The following is a 14,313-nucleotide window of genomic DNA, read 5'->3' on the forward strand; positions in this document are numbered from 1 at the left end:
GAGCATTTTTATCAGAAATGGGTGCTGGATTTTGTTGAATGCTTTTTCAGCATCTATTGATATGATCATATAATTTTTATCTTTCATTTTGTTTATGTGGTGTATCACATTATTGATTCGCAAATATTGTACCAGCCTTGCATCCCTGGGATGAATCCCACTTGGTCATAGTGAATAATTTTTTTTTTTTTTTTTTTGATGTATAGTTGGATCTGATTTGCTAGTATTTTGTTCAGGATTTTGGCATCTATGTTCATCAGGAATATTGGTCTGTAGCTTTCTTTCTTTGTAGTGTCTTTTTCTGGTTTTGGAATTAGAATTATGCTGGCCTCATAAAATGAGTTTGGAAGTCTTTCTTCTTCTTGAATTTTTTGAAATAGTTTGAGGAGAATGTATATTAGTTCTTCCTTAAATGTTTGGCAAAATTCCTCTGTGAAGCCGTCTGGGCCTGGGCTTTTGTTTGTTGGGAGAATCTTGATTACATCTTCAATTTCTTTTGTTGTTATTGGTCTGTTCAAATTTTCCATCTCTTCCCAGTTCAGTTTTGGGAGACTATGTGTTTCTAGAAATTTGTCCATTGTAGAATATTTAATCCTGTAGGTTTGGGAAAGGAGTAGAGCCTCATGTCAAAAGGCATTTTCCCTGTTTCCTCAGCTGCAACATGTACAGCCCTTATACTCCATAACAGGAGAAGATCTGGAGCAGTTGGAGGTCACCTCGCAGCTTTGGTTTATCCTTAAACACTCCCTTAACAGTTAATTTTCCAATAAAATTGAAAAGATGAGGAGAGAGTATATAATGTAAGCTATCTGAAGAGTTTAAGTACATGGAATTTTATTTTTAATTCTGTGGGAGGAAAAAGTCTTCTGGAACTGTAAGGAATTTGAAGGATTCATTCCAGTTTAGTATTTGGGGATTTGATGCAAGAGTTTAATATAAAAATCCCCAAATTTTAATCTCAAACATGTGCTACATATCCCATCGTTTTAGCAAATCTTTCCCATTGAAGTATTTTTCTTACTAATAATATTCACCTCACAGTTTTTATTTTTTTATTCTTTTGTCTCTGGAGTCTTAATCATTGACTATGTTAAATTTGAAATGATGAAAAAGAAATATATTCAGAATTGGGATGAACTGTCATGCATTGCTTTCTCTCTCTCACCTCTTTCATAGATGCTTTAATAAAGAGGGCCTACAAATTGGGGAATAATGAAATCATTGTGTTCCTTAAGTTGGTGCAAGCACTATTATTACTGTAAATGTCCAACTGTCCTTGCCCTGTTTTGTTCATTGTGTGTATGCTATGTGCATTGTACACATAGGTAGTGTAGAAAAATGTCACATGTCTGGAGCAAGATTTATTGAGTTTAGCCATACAGAATTTGTGAATTTAATATTATGAAAAAGTTTTATGATATATATAAGAAGATAGTATTATTATGTGTAAGTTGGTATTCTCAGGACTATAATTTCACTTATATATTGATAAAAATTTGTAATATTATACCACAATTATAATTCTGATATAATATATACTTGATAAAAATGTATTCATTACTTATTTAAATACTCATCACTGCAATTTATTTTTAATTTGTTTTAGAAAGTATTATGATTCATCTAGAAATAAAATAAATTTTTTTTGTTTCTGTTTTAGAAAAACAGAGAATAATGTTAAATATAGTCACTTAGTAGAATTTAATTTTTTTAATTCTGAGAAAAGAGCAAGAATTAACCCTTAATATTGTATTTTATTTGATAAGTGTACTCTGAAAATTTAAACATTACAAATTTTTAATACGTGTATGAGATGGGAATGGATGAGAAGAATGGAGGGCCTTGTTATATTCAAGCATTTTTCCTGAATATGTCTAATTTCATGTTGCTACTGAATCTTGCTGTCTAGACAGTTCTTCAATACATGAAACATGTGTTGATGACATACCTGATGATGGAAAGCTTACAAGACACAGTCTACTTTATTCGTCTCTGTCTAACAGTCTCCTCTTTCTCTCTCCACCCTGTCTCTCCATTACCACCGCATGCAACCTTGTGCTTCTACCTCTCGCCTTGTAGCCACGCCAAAGTCAGTGGGCGCGTATATCTAATAATAAATAGGTGGGTACTTCAATGTTATCACTCTTGTTTTTATTAAAAATGGTCTCTTGGTATGTTAAACACTGAGCTGTTTTGTAACTGGAAAATTGTGTCATCGGATAGTGGACAGTGGTCTTCAGGTATGCTCATGGATGTCTATTGCAAATCAAACCATTTGGTGTTTATACCAAATGTTGCTGCCAGTGGATTTGGAGGTTGATGAGGGTCTTCAGCTGGTGCTCAACCTTTGCTTTAGGTTCAAACATATAGCCATTAATTTCATTCTTTGTTAGAATTAATTCAACGTTTACCTGAAATCTTTCTCTCAAACACACAATTGAGAGCTCAGCTCAAGAGCCACCTCCTCCACAAACTTGCCCGTAAGTGCCAACTTCCCTGCTAAAAGTAACTCCCTTCTCCTGAATCCCCATCACCCTTTCTGACAGCTGCCGCTTCCTGACACTTGCCTCCCAGCCCTCTAGCTGCCTGCTTGTCTTATCTCCCTGGCCAGAGGTGTCAGTTCCTCAGGCCTGGGGTCCCTGTATCAATCACCAAGGTATCCACATATACCTATGTTGGAGCCTTACACATTAAAGGACCCTCAGTAGATATTTACTAAATGAAGTGAAAGTAGTCACAACAATGTATGGTGAAAAGAACATTAAAATATAAATTTCTTCAAATATAAATCTACTTAAAAGATCAACATGTTGAAGAATGATATTGTACATCACCAGATTTCATAATATATTTACATACCACAAAAGACTCAAGATGGGCACTGTGAAATGGCCCTATCTTAGATGCACATCACCTAGCTGGGGAGATAAAAAATGCAAATGACCACACATAATAAAGAGTCGGCATTGGTGGTATCATATATATGGGCACTTTGTCTTCAAGTGCCCCAAGAGTACAGAGTAAAAATATTCTTTGGTATCTCATTTACTAAAACTATTCTTATTTCATTAACTAGGTGAATTAAAATATCCACTTCCATAACTTTATGTCATTAGTAATAAAGCCAGTAATTTAGGTAATAGAAACACTTATTTTGCAATAAATCCAATTAACAACAGAACTCTTTGAAAAATTCATTGGTTTTTTATTCTATTCACTTTCTCTTCCGTAAAATCCTAAAGTTGACAACCAAACAGCAAACCTTAGGACTAGAACCTCTGAAAAGAAGTGTGAAAAATTAGTGCATCATTGTGCAGATTGCAGAAGAAGGAGGAATGAAGACTGGCTAGTTGCTTTCAGAAGCCAGTTTGCTGACAACCTGAGAGAACAACGTCAACCTCAGATTTTAGCTGATAGGTACAGAAGTAAAATACAGGCTGTAGCTAGAAATCTTGAGCATTTATTTAAATCTCATCCCTCCATACATGAGGGACTATTCTCTCTTTCTCTTTTTGTGTTTCTCATAAAGTATTTACCATTTGCTGGGACACCAAAGAGGACAGGAGTTGGTTTGATAGGCTCAGTTGGCAGAGCCTGATACAAGTTTTGGTCCTGATTGTTCCAGCCTTATCTTGAGAGAAACCTCTGTTTATTACTCTCAAGTCACAAGGCCACTGAATTCACTCAGGAGTTCTAGAATGATCAAGATTGAAAGTCATCCAAAATAATGAAAAACAAAGTATTCCAACTATCCTCTTTCTAGTGAAATATCTTATTTTTGTCTGAATGTGAGCATGTTAATAAAGGCCAGAGCTATGCCTCAGAGAAAAAATGTCACCAAACAAACCCATCTCTCACTTGATAACATGTGCTTCCTGAAGTTTTTTTAACTAGATTTATTGAGATAACACTGGTTAATAGGATCAAATGAGTTTCAGGTGTAGATTTCTATGATACAAGATCTGTATATTGCACTGTGTGCCCGCCACCCACAGTCGAATCATCTTCTGTCACCGTATATTAGGAACAGGTGCTTCTGAAAGGCAGTATGTATGTTCAATTCTGAATAAGGCCTACTTTTGATTAGAATAATAAGATGAATGCTTTTATTAAGTAAAGAATCTTTATTTTCCCCATAATTTATTTCTTTATGCTCACTGTTGTGCTTATAAATGCAAGTTCTGGGTGAAAGTGGGTTAGCTACATTCAATCAACTTCTGGGTTAATTAAAATTTAGACATTACCTTATAAGGTGAGGTAAGGCAAAGTGTTGAGGAGAGTGGATAACTGATAAAATTTTGATGTTGTGAGGAATTGTGGGGAAGATCCAACTGAATTAGAATAACTTTAGCAGGAGTAATGGGTATTTTCCCCACATATACAGAAACAGAAGCCATTTGCGCCCCATCCTGCCTAGTAGATTATGTTGGCGGAATTAGTACACACATATTTAAGATGTGATGTTAAATTTACAAACCATTTGCTCTTCTATGAATACAATCTTCTAAAAGTGCTTATAAATTCTAGAAAATTATCTTAAACAATATAAATATTCTACTTTAAATGTTACTTATAAACACTATAAGTTTGCGAGAAATCTTTTTTCTAGTAGACTAATGAATAGGGAGAGTACAGTATACATTACTACATATTCCAAATTAGAATAGTTATAAATAAATGAAATCTAGATGGAGATTTTACAAAGGTAGAATTTCAATTTTCTGTGATGGAAACAAGTTTAATATGTGGCTTTTCAAAGTCAATTTCTAGTACAGAATTAAACCTCTTTAAATCTCCATATAACATAACTTTTTTTCTGCTGTTTCAAAGAATGCCTCTCCAGTGCATAGAGTTTATTCACCAAACATGCAATTAATCATAGTGTATACCAAGCACAAGGCTATATTTTGCAAGGAGATGAGTAGAATAAGACTGGATTTCTGCCCTCAAGGAGGCAGTCCTCACAATCATAATTGGAATAAAATGATGTAGGTATACATAACTACACACACACACACACACACACACACACACACATTGAGGATTGTGGAAGCATGAAGGAAAGAGTGGGTGAATAAAAAGATAAATATCATCTGTTTTGTTAGAGTGCAAAAGGACAAATAGTCAGGGAGATCATCTTATTTTATTCAAGAAATAGTGAGAGGATTAAAGCTCAGAGCCTGAATAATAATAAAAACAAGGCAACAAAGTTATAGGCCTGGTTAAAGAAAATGCAGAGAGCAGAATGAGCAACCTGTGTGGAAGTAGGAGGTAGGAGGCTTCACCATACCTGTTGGGAGGCCTGAAGAAGAAACCCTTCATATAATGATTAGGTAATTCACACGTGATAATCAGTAAAAAATTACCAGTATTGTTAGTTCGTTCCTTAGCTAGATGTTTCAGGGAATGTTTTTACTAGAGTGTGATTTTTAATGTAGCTTTGAAAAATCAGAATCCTTTTTTTAAATTTGCTAGGGAGAAAAAAACTTAGTTAAAGTGTACATTATTTCCTGGAGAATCAATACAGCTATTGGTTACAACAAACTGGTGGCAGTCCTGTCAGTGAGCACTGGGAGGACCGACCCCCCTCTGCAGCAGCCCACCTGTCCAGGAATGCAGTGGTGGGAGGTGACAGGCAGACAGCAGAGTGCTCAGCATGTCAAGAATTCCTGAGACATTCCAGAGGAACAAACATTTGCTCTTTTCTTCCAAACGGTCATTTTAATACACAAATTATGTTAAAGAATATCCTGATGACAGAATTACCATCCAAATATAGCACCTTCCACAGTGTCTGGGGCCATGTGGTCCCTTTCAAAGCCATACTTCTAATTCTGCCTCTTCATTATCATGAATTTATGATACAGATGATCAAAACAGTATATGAAAATCTATCATTAGCAGATAGTTTCTTACATTAAAAATAGTCCTGTGTACTAAATACTGTGTTAAGCCCTTAACAGAAATCACCATGATTTTCACAGCATCCTATGAAATAGGCCCTGTTATTCCATTTTACAGATCAGCAAACTGAGACTTAAAAGACAGGGTAAGGAATTTTGCCACAACACCTAGCTAGTAAGTTGTCCAATTGAGATTTAAATCTAAATCTTTCTAATTCCAAAGAGCATGCTTTTAACAATAGTTCATATTACCTCCAAAAAATTGCTGTGATACAAATTAAAAGAAAAATTAAAAGATTTGCATTTTTTTTAATCCTCACCCGAGGACATTTTTGCATTTATCTTCAGATAGAGCAGGGGGGGGGGGGGGGGGGGGAGAGAAACATCGATGCAAAAGAGACGCATCTATCTAGTGGCTGCCACCCACGCAACCCCCAACCAGGGCCAGGGCCAAACCACAACCAAGGTATGTGCCCTTAGCGGGAACCAAACCTGGGTTTCTCTAGTCCACGGGCTGACGCTCTAACCGCTGAGCTACAACCAGGGCTGCATTGGTCTTTTTAAAATAGTAAACTTCCATCATGCATTGAAAATATTTTCATCTATACACATTTTATACATGAAGATTTTCTCATTGGAATTTCTCAGATAGTTAACTCCTAGACTAGTAAATAATAGCCTGATACATATTTTCCCTTTTAGTCATCTATTACAAGTTCACGAGACTAGACTACACTAGCAGGCACCCAGGAGTCACATGCCCTGTTTCCTCATAAAGATTGTGTTAGAGGAAAATGAACAATGTTAGACACAGAAATTAAGTTCTCTTCTCTCCCCAGCATTGTCTGGCCCCAGATCTCTTGTAGACTATTAGTATAAGCTTCCAGAAGTAGATCTTTTGGATGAACTTTCAAAAGATTTACTCTAGTGTTCTTCTTTAAGTCCTTCATTCAATAAGTTCTTCTCAAGATTTCCTGTGCAGAAGGGCACTTTGGGGCCTGCTGCTTGAGGATTTTGTTATGTAGTCACAGTGGCAGGTACAGAAACAACCTCATCTCCGTGTTTTACTCCATAAATAACACTAAATATTGGAAAGTCGTTTTGTTCATATTAAGCCATCGCAGTGTCAGTGTAGACATTAGAAATGCACTCTGAGATGGTCATACTTCCACAATAAAAGCCACCAGATTCCTGCATAACAAAAAAGTTTATCTTCTCACACACAAAATACAACCCCCTGGCAATACTGAAGAGAACATACAAATACTGACAACTGTGTAGCACCTGACTGCTTTGGCATTTGATACCATTTACTCTATAGAGTCCTGACAAAGCAGGAACATCATTATGTTTGCTTAGGTGTGGTGCACAGTGATGGTGTGTAACATTAGCTATTAGAGTTTCAAGAAAGGGGGACTTTCCTAAAGATTGGCTGGTCAATTGACTAGCTTTAGAAAATATGTCAGCATAACTTCTTCAATGCTGAAACATCCTTACAATGTTATTTCTTCATGCAATTAACAACTTGTTTCTGGCATTATTTAATTTACCTGCTTGACAGTCTGTTACAAGTAATTACTTTTACTCTGGCTGGTGTGGCTCAGTCGGTTGAGTATCCTCCCTTGCTGATTTGATTCCCAGTCAGGACACACACCAGGCTTTCAGGCTGATCCCCAGTAGGGGGCATGCAAGAGACAGCAGATCTGTTTGGCTCTCACATTGATGTTTCTCTCTCTCTGCCTTCTTCTCTAGAAATTGATAGAAACATCTTTTTCATGAATTATATAAACCAAAGAACGTATCTGCATGTATGTGTAACCAGTGGACATAGACAACAATGCGGGGGGTGGGGGATGGGGAGGAAGGTGTCTGGGGGTGGGGAGAAACATCTGTAACAGAAATAAATTAATAAAATTTTTAAAAATTTACAAAAAAGTAATTACTTTTGAATGATAACCTCTCTGAAAGTTGAAGGACAATATAGATTCATTACAGTAGTTATCCAACATCATAGGTGTGTTTCAAATATAAAACCAACAATTTGCAAGTAAGCTTAGATTTTTAGCCAAATTTCCTCATTTTATCAAAAATAAATTCTAGAGAGGTTAAATAATTTACCCAAAGCCCACATTTTTACAGATAGAATAACATTATTTATTGTCCATCCTGTTACAATAAAGCTATGTTTAGATTAATTATGACAAGTGGAGAAGACTACCAGAATTTCCAGTAGACATTTTCCTAATATCTACTTTATAACTCACAATGTTCCTTCAAACATTCATTTGAATATGAATAAAAAGAACTTTTTAAAAAATCGGGAGAAAGATCACACTTGTGATTACCCACTGGGAAGTAAGCTGCAATGCCCTGGTTGCTGTCCTGGCTCAGTGAGGCTGTACCACCACTCTGACACTCATGTGTCATCTTCTCAACAGCTAGTACAGCAGGTCACATCTGTGCCCATGAACAGGGACATAATACAGATATCCTCTCCTGAAAGCATTTAGCATCCACCACCTATGCTTCAAATAATGGCAGAATGGGCTGAGTCTATGCAAAGGTTGACTGGAAGCACACGTTAGTTAAGAATTTTTTTAAATACCTATATAAAATGCGAATGACGATTCTTGTAGGATGGTTTGCTGCGTTACTAAAAAAAAAGCATGACGTGATTTGCCTCAGTAGTTTATGTTATCTCCCTTACAACCTGCAATCCTGTCCACTCTCAAATCAGTTGCCAAGCATAGGGCTCCAAGCAAAAGCACGCTACCAGTGCCATCCTGGAATGCATTTGCGTTAGGACTTACTGCAACTGGCGGACAGGAATGCGCTAATGGATGATATGTAGCATGATATGTGATCTCTGATATTCCTTATAACTCTTCTGTTCTCATCTCCTTTTTTTCCTTTCTATTTCAATTACTTTGAGCAGCATCAAGAAAAAATTACCAATCCACCAAAATGCGTAAGTCCCTTGTGAAGCCATGAAATGCTTGGTCTACATGACACCATTTCATGCTTCTACATCCTAAACTCTGACCATTTTCTCCTCCGGGAAAAATGTCAAGTTTAGGTGTTGATAGCTCTCATTACTGACTAATCACTACAACCTGAATTGGAAGAGATAACAAAACCTAAGTGAGTTTACAGTTTATTTTTAGAAAGAGCTTTATAAAAAAGTGACAAGATGCTAACAACCCCACCTTGCAAGGCCTGTGCATATGCACTGATGTTCATTTTTGTTCATCCTCCTTTAACTTGCCCCTCACTCAAATGGCTCCCAGCACCCTTTCCTCTTTTGACTCAGCTGCTCTCTGCCAACAGATTGGCCCACCCAGAAGGAAGCCTTCCAGACCTCGCCATGATGAATCTGACCACCAGCCTGGACAAGCCAGAGATGAAGCAGTTGGCTGAGTTTGGTGAGGAGAAACCAGAGGGATGCTCTGAGAAAGCAGAGAAGGGTGAGCTTGGAAAAGACATCGAGGAGGATGAGGAGGATGAAGAGGAAGAGGAAGAGACATCAGGTAATTCACCCACTACCAGTGAATGCTCGGACAATGGTGGCTGACAGACCCATGACAGAAACACTGACTTGCACCAAACAGATGTATATTTGACCCATTCAGTAAAACAAAAATTGGGGTGTGGTGTTTTGATTGCTATAGTTAAATATTTCAGTTCCATTTGCTCCAATAATGTCTTAGAAGAAGAGTGTGGATGGCTGGTTATCAGCTATTGACCCACACTGGTGATCCTGGCACAAGACTAGACAGCAACCTCAGACAGGACATTCCCTCCCAGAGCAGAATCAGGCAACTGTGCAGAGTTTCCAAAAGTGCTGGACATGGCCTTTTCAAACACATCCTCAAGGAAATTATTTTAAGGCTTTTCTAGGAAACTGATCATTACGAACATATTTCTAATTCTGCCCTAATGTTTCAGGACACAGGCACTGGAAGAGAAAATGAATGATTGGATAATTATCATTCCAGGTCAACTCCTAGAGATTTTTTTTTTTTTGTCATTGTTATTTAGATGTTTTCCTTTTATTCTTTAGGCTCTTCTTTCCTGTTTTTCTTCATTACTTGAAATAATGTTTTAATAGCGCATATTGAGAATAGATGACCTCAGTGGTGAGACACGTTGTCTGACAGAGAGTCTACAAGGTGGCAAGCTGAGTTTGTTCAGTCGTCCCCAGAATCATGGGAGGAACCAGAAAACAGCCTTTGTGGTGATGTTCTGGGGCTGCAACAGTAAGATGCTATACGTGTCTTTGCTGTGCTCTGTGCTTTACAAAAGCAGACAATAAAAAAGCACAAGGTAGAAGATCCCTCCAAAAATCAAACTCCCTGAAAACCTGCTCCTCTTCACCCATTCATCTCAGAAGATCTTAGGAGAGGCCCAGAAATCTTCTCTCTATATGTGAGCAGCATGTGTTCTTCAGTATGAAGGTAGAGCCCACCTCTGTGGAACCAAGAGGTCAGGGGGAATGTTGTTTCTGCCTCAGCACAGGTGGGGCCTTTACTAATAGCATCTCAGCAGAAACTGGACTGCATCTGTTCTCCCTCAGTACCTGTCACCCCCACTTCTGAACTGTGCCCAGTTATGCTGTAATCTTATAATATCATCTGAGCAGCAAAGAAGTTTTTTTCAGAATAATTAAAAACTTAACCCTTTAGAACCAAGTACAGTGTTTCAACCACTCAAGAGACACTTCACTCTTATCATCTGCTTGGGCTTGTGAGCTTTTGTCTATGAACGCGGTGCTGTGTTGATTCCGCAAAGCAGTCCTGTTGTAATGATCACTTCTGAGTAATGATCACCAAGACGATCCTTCTAGACAGAAGCATCACCCCAGTCAGCAAATATGACTCCCTAGCACAAGGTAGAAAGAAGAAAATGATTAAAAGTTATGATTAAAATGAGTCTGACCACAGTGTGTGGACGGAGACTGGGTCATTCTGATGCTCTGCTCACCGTCCATTGTGAGAGGAGCAGGCTCTCCCTGCCTCTGGCGGCATGCTGCCTGGCCCGTCCTCCAGGCCCTGTGAGCTTCATCCACTCTCTAGTCAAGCCCCTGAAAGGAGAATGGCACCTGCAGAGCACGACTTGAGCAAGAAAAATGTCATTTAAACAGAGCTCGTGTTACTTAATATTCCCAGGAAATTAGGGAATTAGAGCTCAGCTTTAAGAGTAAATAAGGTCAAAATTCTTCTTCACACTAATTTAATTAAAAGAGATAAAAGTAATCTTGTTCCTCAGAGTCTCAGCATATGATGTCTGCATCATTATCACCACATGGAATCCTTAGACCACCCTTGCTCCAGATTTTGGTAGTCTTATAATTCACCCACACTATTATTTTGCATCTTCTTATTTCAAACTGAAAGTTACAAGATTTGCTTTAAATAATAATGCCCCCCAAAACCCTTAAAAAAAACCAAAAACGTTTTTATGCTCTTGGGTATTTTACTGTTTTGCAGATTTAAGGAACAAATGGCATCTGGTGATTGACCGTCTCACTGTGCTCTTCTTAAAATTCCTGGAGTATTTTCACAAGCTGCAGGTGTTCATGTGGTGGATTTTGGAGTTGCACATCATCAAAATTGTTTCATCGTACATTATCTGGGTTTCTGTGAAAGAGGCAAGTAAACATTTGTTGTATCATCAGGCCAAACAGAACCACAATGGGTCATTATTTTTTTTCCAGCTGTCCATGATTTGTTTGAAATGTAGTTCCCATTCCATTAGAACATCAAGACACTAAGACAGGCACATACTCTTTATTTTACAGAAAAACGATGGGCAGTTGAGAAGAGGAATAATTAATAGGTGAGAAGAGGCTGTTGGCTCAGTTCCTAATTGGCTTGGTCATATCACAAAGGTTACTTACATTCATCTAGTCTTTAGTTGAAGTGTGTGACAGCAAGCTGGCTTTCTGTACTATAAGTGAGAATCTATCTCTCTAAATTCTATTTGAGAAAAAAACTATAGTTTATGTTACCAAAAAGTAAACTTGAGTTCCAAAATTTAACAAAATCTATAGTAGAGCTCACTTTATTTACTATTGGATTTTTTGAGACAAGATACAGTCTTTCAACGTTATAATTGCACTTGTTTTCTCATCTTTGAAAAGGAGAGTCATTATTCAAATGACAATTATTTGATGTTAACTGTGGAGAGATTAGCTTTCCTTCAATTTATTCAACCAACAATTTTCACATACTCCTAATTTCCCTGAACTATATTTTTAGTGACAATTCAAAGACTCTTTGCTCTCTAAAATTTATATTTTTCTAAAGTTACATAATAATATAATATGACAACTGCAATACTATAAACTTAAAATGTTTCACGAATAGGTAACTAAGGACAAACCTTTCTTTGAGCTCCACAGTCTGAGCTAGAACATTTTCCCACTTCACACAAACCATCTGAAATTGATAAGTGATCATTGCCAGGTTGGAACAAAAACAAAACCACTCTCCCTGTGAGATTTGTGGCTGAAAATGACATAAGCTCCATTATTAAGTAACCAATTCTATACATTTATTAGCACTACAGTCTAGCCTAATATGTATATTAATCTAGAATGAAAGATTTTTAGTATTATAACTATATTGGTGAATTGACTAAAAATTTAGACAATTTGAGAGCCAGAATATTAAAGAGAATAAAAAAGGAAAAAATAAGGCATTGGCTAAAAATGAGCCAAGGCCATTTCTGAATTAACCAAATGTGATACATAGATGACTTCTGACGGCCTAAGAAGCTGTGCGGCAGAGGTGTGGAGGCACATTAAACGAGGTACTGACAGGAGCGGGCATTGAATGAGAGAAAAATTGGTGTGACCAGGACACAGAATATGTACTCTCTGAAATCCATTCTACATAATTCATAACAAAAGGGCATAAAATGATACTGCTTTCTTACAAATCCTAAACAAAAAACAGACATATATTTTTTAAATCATCCTTAATGAGTCTAAAGAATGTCTTATTAACAGACTATCAAACAAATAAAAGATCATGATCTATTCACTCTGTTACCCCATTAATAAAACAGCCTTTGATGGAATATAACCAATTTCTTCTCTATGATTCACACATTGTGTGGATTTCCCACAATTTTTATTCCTCATTCCATCTCTCTCACCTATAACTTTAAAACACATTAGAGACTCATGAATTGGAGAAATTTTGCTCCCACTAGGTCTAGCATCTTCCAGAACCCTATTGGTGTAAAATGGCTTAACCCCCATGGGTACCTCTTAGTTTCACATGATGTCATTCTACCCATGAAGGGTTTCTGGAGCCAAAGTGTGACTTACTGCATGATCCTTCGGTACCATCACCTCTGAGGTCTCTCCCCTCTCTCTGCTGACTGGTCTATGGGTCAGTTCAGCATGTTCACAGCTGATTCTTATTGATGTCACTGAAGCATTGAGCAATCAGAACATATGAGACATAATCAGCAAGGAAACTTTCCTTCATACCCCTGAATGCAAAACACTTTATCATTCCTAGGTAATGGAAAATCCCACAATTATCTTAAAGTGAAGCAAAATCAAAATTTTTTATCCACAGTAAAGAATCAAACTCTGATGTCTTACTCAGGAAGAAGGGTCTCCTCTTTCTAGCTGTTTCTTCTTTCTCAGACATTCTTCCCCTCACTGCCTCTACCCTAGTGAACTAACCTCTGTTAGAACCTCTGTGGGGCAGGGATGGAGATGGGGGGATTTGATTTGTACTATTATAGGTGGCCTCACACTCTGGGTTGGATTCATTAAACCTACCCTTTCTCTCATGGAGGCTCCTCTGCCCTAGTTTCCCAGCATCGTTGTCCTGGAGCCCTTTCTCCTGAAGACTTGTTCCCCTTTCAGGAAATCCCCTTAAGCAGTACTCAAAACAGCTCCAGTGTCCTCCCTCCTGCATCAGGCCCAAGGTCAACATTCACGCAGTCCCTGCTCTGTTTGGATGGCAGTGAAGCAGTCTGCTGGGCTGTGCCACCACAGCAGCCTGTCTGTCCTTGCCAGCTGGATTTTCTGGGTAGAAGTTAGACATCAGTGCCAAAACTTCATGCAAAAACTCCAATATATACACACTAAGAGCTCTTGAGAGTTTCTGCTTGAGGCTTTCTCACTCGTGATTATGAAGAGAGAATGTAGTCTACCTTCATCTCACCCCATCTTCTTGGGGTTAAGAGACAGCCAGAGTCACCTCCCTGCAATGAAATTTCTTCACGCTCCCCCCATGCTGTCACCTCATGTATTTCCTCATGGAGGGCTTTAAATACCCCTAAATGGTTTCCCATCAACTGTTTTGAAATTTGTACCGGTTGATTTACACCTTGTTTTGGAATGTTATATCTCCATCTGCTCTAACTTGGTGTCTCTTAATACTTTGAC

At 37.7% G+C, this 14,313-nt stretch overlaps 1 protein-coding gene across 1 annotated transcript in view; it reads left to right on the forward strand.

The window, feature by feature from the left end:
• The window catches only part of PIEZO2 (piezo type mechanosensitive ion channel component 2), a 586,652-nt gene that overhangs the window by 472,073 nt on the left and 100,266 nt on the right, over positions 1-14,313 (forward strand). The window contains exons 18-21 of the mRNA XM_036245071.1: positions 2,080-2,121; positions 8,839-8,871; positions 9,231-9,430; positions 11,390-11,550. Coding sequence (XP_036100964.1) covers positions 2,080-2,121; positions 8,839-8,871; positions 9,231-9,430; positions 11,390-11,550 — 436 coding nt within the window. The remainder of the gene's footprint in view (positions 1-2,079; positions 2,122-8,838; positions 8,872-9,230; positions 9,431-11,389; positions 11,551-14,313) is intronic.

This window comes from Molossus molossus, unplaced genomic scaffold (assembly GCF_014108415.1).
Source record: "Molossus molossus isolate mMolMol1 unplaced genomic scaffold, mMolMol1.p scaffold_m16_p_6, whole genome shotgun sequence".
Classification (NCBI taxonomy): domain Eukaryota; kingdom Metazoa; phylum Chordata; class Mammalia; order Chiroptera; family Molossidae; genus Molossus; species Molossus molossus.